We start from the raw sequence: 8,150 nt of genomic DNA on the forward strand, positions 1-8,150 counted from the left end.
CATCTTTACCTGTCCTCAAACGAGAATCATTGTGTCCTCCAACACAAAAAAACCTACAAGAGAATTCTCTTGTCGCCGTTTTACACATTAAGTCCCTGCAACACGTATTAGTTTAATAAAGATATGCTAAAGAATCCCTGTAATATCAATTTCAGAGACTGGCGGTGTTACGTTCTTTGTTTGACTGTCTGTCTGTTTGTCGGCAGTCAGTTCATCTCTCAGAACTAACAGGATCATGTGAACTGATAATCGGAGAGAGAGAGAGAGAGAGAGAGAGAGAGAGAGAGAGAGATGGCAAATTGACTTACATTTAAAGGGATTTCTTCTTTTATATTGAATTTCAATTTACGTGGTATTCAGTTAAAAGCACCACAAAGTGTTAATTTTAAAATATACATAAACACAGTAAATATTACCGAACAAAAGCTCTTGAAAGCTTTAAAAAACTTATTTTCAACGGGTTCTTAAATTAATGGTTAAAACAATAAATTTTTTCTGATTTTTTTAAATAATTTATTTTTACTAAAACTGTATTGCATGATGCTCTGGGGAAAATGGCGGGCATGATTTTTTTAAGCGTTAATTATTTGATGAAAAAAAAACTATCATATGAATTTGGTCAGTGTATTAGAAGTATCCATTGTATTTGTACCCAAAAAAGAATTTGACCTTCTTAATGTTAAATGTTCACGTCCTTGGCCTCTATGTGTAGTGGTAATGCATTCCAGTAAATATAAAACAATAAATACACGTGACCTTTTGTCTAGCATGTCTAGTAGCTGTATCATTCAGCACCAAACGGTCAGATAGGTAAGGAGGTGCATTTCATATGTAAACACAAAGTTTTAATCCATTGTCTTTTACACCATAAGATCGAATATGTTATGATACCTGACAAACTTCAAAGCAGATTATTTTGTTCACAGGAATATAAAAACAGCGTGTATAAAAATGCATTGCAATTCGCGATGTAAATTGTCAAAATAAGTGACCAAGAATCCCTATAAACTTCATTTACAGAACGTACAAAAGTCTCATCCATGTGACAGCCAAAGGATTTTATATGTAATACTGTTATCTTCAAAGCGTTTGTTCGTGAGAACGAGTAAATGAGTGTCTGAAAGATATGTAAAGATTTAACGGTTTAATCTAACAGAAATTTAAAAAAGAGTAGGATTAAACCCTATTAAAGCAATATGATCTGTATTTTTGAGGATTTTTTTGTAGATGTGTGTACACGTAGATCTGTTCTATACGAAGACAAATAAGTAGAGATTGCACATATTTACCGTACATTTGTGGTCACGCAGTACCAATGGAAATGATAAATATCTTCTAAAGTAGAAGAATACTGATTTTATTTTCGGGTTGACAAATAATACTTAAACAAATGTTTCCTGTATACAAATGTATTAGCTTGATTAAATATGTTCGTCGAATATTTGGATTTTTGATAGAATTATTCCAATCTTTCACATTTTCTCAAAGACCTTGTTTTACCATATTGTCATTGCAAAATCGGAAAGGAATTAAAATTCCTTTTTTGTGATGTTTTGTAATTATATGCGTGTTAATTTAAATACAGTTTCCCCATGCATTCTTTCACAGCTTTCGTACAATTTTTACAAGTTGTCAAAACAAACAAAACTATCGATAAAACATGAATTTAATTGAGAGATGTTTTAAAAAAAAAATTTCAAAGAATATTTCTGCATATGTAATATTTTTATTAAATGCTGATTGATAGCTCACTTTAGTTTCCCGTGAGACGGATATGAATGTTGTGTGGGATCAAGAGCTTCTATCACAATCAGACATTATGTACCCCGTTCTTTTAAACTAGAACATGGGGGGGGGGGGGGGGTTATTTTGTTAAATCAGCCAAAGTCACCAATATTTCAATACAAAACGTGATGTTTAAAGGTTTCAATTTACGCTGTTTATTTATGTCATGTTCCAGTAAACATACAACCTGGATAAATGTGAACAGAATTCGTCAACAAACGGCTCAATGTTGACAAACAGCAATGGAGCTGGTTATGGCACCGATTATGGATTTCTGTAAACGAACCCCAGTCATGTTGGGGCATGTTGGTGAGAGTTGTTCGCCATTACAAATGATGATCAATTGATCCCGAACCCGGCGATAAATATAACGGCTTGCTGGGTAGGTTCCTATTGACCAGGGGCCCCTGTTCCCGGTTTGGACGACAGGAATTACGCTCCCCGGGATAATGGGGAGAAGTCATTACAGGGTGTGATTTAACAGGCCCCTGCTGGCAGAGTCCGAGTCGTGTCTGTCCACGGTAGTGTACAGCGATCACGGATCAACGCGCTCGGTCAATGGACAGACGGCAAAAATTTAAATCTCCGAAAACGTCAGGAATGGGATTGAAGAACTCTCAGGTAGATCTCAGGTAGATCGCGGTAGCCGTGATTAACTAATCAGTCAGGTAACTGTCTTGTAATGACATTCCCCCCAGTTTGTATACCTGGAGCAGGCATCGGTCGAAATCAATCGCATTCGGACAGATCTCGGCAATTAACCACATCAGTCTTTGTGTTTGCTTACCTGGCAGAACACGGGTATTAGTGATTGTGTGGAGTGTAAATAAGTTCTGACATACATGGGTTGATCGGTGGAACACATGTTTTAATGGTACACAGGTAGTCAAATCAATGACTGATTCTGGATGGTGACAGGTGGAGAGCTGAGAGAGAGAAAGACTGATCGCTGTAGTGGGGGCAGGATGGACCCCCAAGGCGCCCTGCCCCGGCCTAAGAAAGTGTTCAAATGGGAGGACAAACCCAGACTCCTACGGGAAATCCTGTCCACCGGGCACCTGCCTTTTGTCGCTAAATATCACGAGGGAGATTTGACAAAATACATCAAAACATGGAGGCGCCCCGTAACCGATGGAGAAGACAGTATTCTCCACTTCGTGGACACGAAGACTCATCAAATGGTCGTCTGTAAAAAGATGGTGTGGGACCGGAAGTCCGGCGAGTACGTGGCGGCCAACAAGAGGTCTGAGATCCGGTCCTCTGTGAGAGGTTAGTCCACCTACAGTTTGATCGACCTGTTTCTTACATTATTTATCCTTTAAAAACAAAGTTCAAAATGTATTGCATTTTAGTGCCATTACATGTATCTTGTTAAAAAAATAAGGTTTGGTATACATGTACTTTGTTTATAAAGGAGGACATAAATAAGCATATTGCATGCTGTTCAACACGTTTATATTTAATTTTTGGGAAAGAATTTGATCGACCTCATATAAGCTATATTTCATCATCGGCACGGGGCATCGGAGATAAACCAACGGATCGATCTTCTTGTGCAAAAATTCATAAATTAAAAAAAAGAGAAGATATTTGTGTATAACACGTGTTCCTTTGAATTCCCTTTTACATACATATTCAAATTTGTTCATATGTTTTTATGACGGCGATACTCCCTTGAATCTCAATGACAAAAATGCACCTTTACCTTGGTTGCCAGCGACGCTCTAAAACACCTGAGTAAAAACCATTGAAATCTGTGTATTTAAATAATTAAAACTTCAAATCATCTTGATTTCCCAGGCCTACACGACGGTGCAATAGCTTGAGAATTTTTTGCGATACGAATCAATTTGCTAGTTTTATCACGAATGACAAAAAACTCTCAAACCCCGAAACACAACAATTATTATTTTCCCCTCAAAATTGGCTGAGTTTATGATTTTAATCTGGAGTCCCATTTACTTTTTTCGTCAAAGGAATAAAAATAGTACAGGTAGGCATTTAACAGTTGTTTCTAATTATCACATTATCACAATCGATCGTCGCACTCTGCTGTGTACGAGGAATGAGCCAATTATTTTAATAACGCCAGTGATGTTTTTATTAAAAGAAGTACACTATCTCTACCCCTGTATGTACATGTACTTTAAAAGTCGCCACTGTTCTAAACCCATGTTTCCTTATCTTATGATATCGACATTTGGGGGATTAGAGTTTATCTACAAAAAACAATACACATCTGCCGGGTCAACCCCTATCTTAGTAAGGGACACCTCTGACGTCACGGGTCGCAGGTACCCGTTCAGTGTAATTTACCTGCAATGATTTATTTACATCCCCGCACCTAGTCACAAAACCTGTTTTCTACATATATAATTCAAAACCGTTTGCGTCACATTCAAAAGTATTCAGACTGGGAGATAGACCCTTTTTTGCCAAATTAAATATGCAATATTTTTAAAATTTAATACACAATCTATATCAAATGTTTAACCGGCCTCTAAAAGTTATTTAAACATTTTCAAAAAGATATATCACACTTGATATTTTCAAGGCCAAGTTAAATTATATGTGACCCATCTAGGTCCGGTGAGTTAAATACTGAATGGTTAAACCAATCTATGAATAAAAATGTTCAATGATAAACTGCTACATGTACTATAAGATCGGACAACATGGAATATAATTTCTCTTATGTCGGTAAATATACTAAAATATACGTTTGGTCGGTTATTATCAAAATTTAAAAAAGACTGATTTCTTGTCATTTATAAAAATGTACAAATGTAACGATTTTGTGAGTTACGGTAGTTGTAAGATCGGCAACCAATTCATAACATAACTGTTAAATCTGTTACTATTTATATAACGATGATTTGGTTACTTTCAAATATTATACAACTGTAAGATGCTGGTATATTACATGTATCATTCATTATTATAACCGTTAATCTATTACTTCCCAAGACACCTGTTACATGTTTATCAGTCACTATCCAATGATGTACTAGTGATTGTATTATCAGTTATACAGTACTATGTGTCATTTCGGTTACTTTACTATCTAATAATATATATGCAATAGCTTTTAAAATATAAAAGATTGACTGTTTGTGGATTTTGCAGAATAAACTCAACAGTCGAAAACTTTTGGTTGTAAGAATCCAACATACACCAGCACTTTCTCTGTTCCCGCCCAAACTTACACTACATGTAGTACTATCTCACTTAAACTTGTACTTTCTCTGTTCCCTCCCAAACTTACACTAGTACTATCAGTCCCCCCCCCCCAAACCTACACCAGCACTATCTCTGTTCCCGTCCAAACCTTTTATGGACATACATCGATCCACAAAAAGCAGAATCTTACATGACATTTTTTTTATTAACAAGTTAGAACTGTTCTTAGGTTGCTCTATACAATAATATCTATTTACAGGTTGGTTTGAGGTGTTACCAGAAGACGGCCGCCCTGTGGAATACTTCGACTCAATACAAGCGATCGCTAACCTCAAACCCAGGCGGTTCCTGGTCCGGACTTCCATTGTAGGCTACCAGCTGAGCGTGGACGGGGGAGTCAGCTCCTGGGTACCACTAGAAGTGTCTCCGGGACAAGTTCTTACTACGGGTATTGTGTACATGGATCAGAAGAAAAGTAAATCAAACGTTAAAAATTTCTTCAAGAAAATCATCAAGCCGTCCAAGCACTCTCAGAAGGACCAGGAGTTGAAGTACCTCCAGTGCTTCGACTCCAGTGCTCGTGAGGTGATGATTCCACTTATCATGACAGGGGTGTTCAGTCCTGTAGCGGACCTCACCAACAACGACTTTGATTCTGTGTACGAACTTCAGGATTTAGTCGCCTCTTTTTCGCTTCCGGTGCGCGCGCAGTTAATTCATGCAGACCCCGACTCTGGTGTGCTGCCAAGTGGACAAATAATGATAGAGGGTATGAGAGAGGAAGTGACGATTGTGGCGGGGATGTATCCTGTACATGAAGACAGTGAGATCGTGGAAATCCCCGTTAACGCGAAACTTTATTTTCGAAAGGATGTGTCAAAAGGTCACGCCAAACATAAAAAAGAGCAAATCGTCACGGATACAGAGGAGAGAATCTACGAGAACAGTAAGCCATCGGAGTTAGATGTGGAGCTTCCAGTTCGGATAAAAACCGGCAAAAAATCAAAAGGACCTGGGATACTAGACAAACTGAGCCTTCGATCAAAGGGTAAAAAGGAAAGGGCAAGTTTAAAACAGCTGCAGGAGGAGGGTGTGTTTTCATCGAGACTGACAAAAAGTGATGTCAATTTAGAGGCTTACATGCAGGACGACGAGGAAGATGCTGCTAATGAAATAAAACTTTCTCAAGAAGAAAATGTTGAATCGAAAAAACCAGATTACGCAGACGACAGTGACCCTGTGTATCGGCCGTCACAGCCGTACCAACAAGAGGAGACAATATACCAGGGCAGGAATCTCCCGCCAATTCCAAAGTCCCCGGAGGAGCGCGAGCCTCTGTATGAAGAACTTCCGGTGGCACCACGCCCACCCGGGGGTGAGTATAGTCGTTCTTATAAGCATCACACGCACGATGATGATTACATGAGCCCAGCACAAGTGAGGAGAGAAAAAGAACGCAACGCGCTGCACAGTAAGCCACCAATTGCTCCCAGAAATTCCATGAAAAACAGAGAGAGCGGCTATAAATCTCCTGGAGAGGATCCGCTAGATTTTGACAAACTTTTTCCTTTTACCGATGATGGACGGGTCACGCAGTTGGGTAAACAGGAATTGGAAAATGCGGATTACCAGTATCATACAACAGCCAATGCGCATACTCGTGACAGACGCATGCGTGCTGATGAATACAAAATGGACGCCGACCCCTTCAATTCACTGACGCGGATGCGATCTCGGTCCCACAAGAACTTGCTAATGGACGCTAATGCCACAGTTCGCAGTCATAACATGAGGCACTTTAACCACTTGATGAACGTTTTTAACTTCGATGATATGAATACACGCAATGAACAAGCAGATCCCGTACTGCCTCAGGAATCAGTCCCTGGCAGGGAGTTCAGCCACCGTTTGTCATTGTTTGAGCCTGCGCCATACGACAGAAGGTCTTTGTACGCTATGAGTGAGCCCGGAAGTAAGCGATATCAGAGGTCAATGTCAACCAACGGCATCAATGAAGTGTTGTCTCACACCAGAAAGGAAGACTCCGTGCTGTCAGGGGATTACGGTTACCATGGCGACAGTGAGTATAGTTACGCAGAATATGGCGATGATCTGGACGATGGATGGCGACCTCCGACTGACCTCTCCAACCTTAGTGTACAGGAAGTGTCAAGGTCACTACGATACATTGGCATGAAGGACCGTGTCGTGAAGCGGCTTGCCAACGAACAGATAGACGGACAACTGCTGTGCTCATTGGACAAAAACCTGCTCCACGAGGGCTTCCCCGAACTAAACGCATTGGATATAAAAAAAATTGTAGATTTTATCAATGGCTGGAGGCCAAAGAAATGACCGTCCACTTTCAACGTTTATGTTAGAATAAAAAAGTTTGTGTGTATGTGTTCCTGAGAGGATCATGTTTTGTTTTGTTAGTGACTCATTACTGCATGTATCTGCCTGTCCGTCTGTCTGTCTGTGAGTCTGTGATATGACGTGTAACATTTATGTTTACTTCATAACTGTTGTCAGCAGGGTAGTGCATTTTATAACATTTTCAATGCAGCTTGATTTATACGTAAATATTTATGTTTGTATTATTCTTTTTCTTAAGTTAACCAATTAAATACGATGGTAACCAATTTTTAGCGTTTTTAAATTGTTAACAGGTCAAAGGGCCGCTCCTTTGTGGATAAAAATGAAATAAAAAGAAAAGTAAAGGTAAGGGGGTGAAAATGACCCTCCACCTAAACGCATCCACCACAATGATACGGATTTCACTCAAAGTACCTACACAATAGAAGACGATTTGTACTGTTCTTACGTCGGAGGGCATAAGTGAAACAAACAAAAAATCGGCGGTAAATATTTACATGAAGGGAAATTACTCCTGTTTTAAACAATAGATTTGAACCTTGATGATGTTCAAAATGATTTAATTCTTTGAAAATGAATAAAGGAAGATAGGTTTTGTTATGTAAGATAAGTCATACACTCGACACAATAAAGATGATTATTACTGTACATTCTAGTTATAAGATTACCCTTTTTAAGTGTATGTTATCAAGCGAATATTTTAACAACCACTCCCAGCAAGATGAGACCCCTTACTAGTATTATGCCAAATATTGTCAAATATGCAAATCTTTCATCCAGTCTATAGATGATAATATTTTGGAAAACTA

The 8,150-nt window shown here is 38.8% G+C and overlaps 1 protein-coding gene across 1 annotated transcript; it reads left to right on the top strand.

The window, feature by feature from the left end:
* Positions 1–2,549: 2,549 nt before the first annotated feature.
* LOC105343758 (Protein FAM59A) lies at positions 2,550–7,608 on the top strand. Its single transcript, XM_011451229.4, has 2 exons — positions 2,550–3,054; positions 5,225–7,608. The coding sequence occupies exons 1-2, from the start codon at positions 2,694–2,696 to the stop codon at positions 7,318–7,320; spliced, it is 2,457 nt and encodes an 818-aa protein (XP_011449531.3). The 5' UTR covers positions 2,550–2,693; the 3' UTR covers positions 7,321–7,608.
* Positions 7,609–8,150: the final 542 nt, after the last annotated feature.

Source organism: Magallana gigas, chromosome 7 (assembly GCF_963853765.1).
Source record: "Magallana gigas chromosome 7, xbMagGiga1.1, whole genome shotgun sequence".
Taxonomy (NCBI): Eukaryota; Metazoa; Mollusca; class Bivalvia; order Ostreida; family Ostreidae; genus Magallana; species Magallana gigas.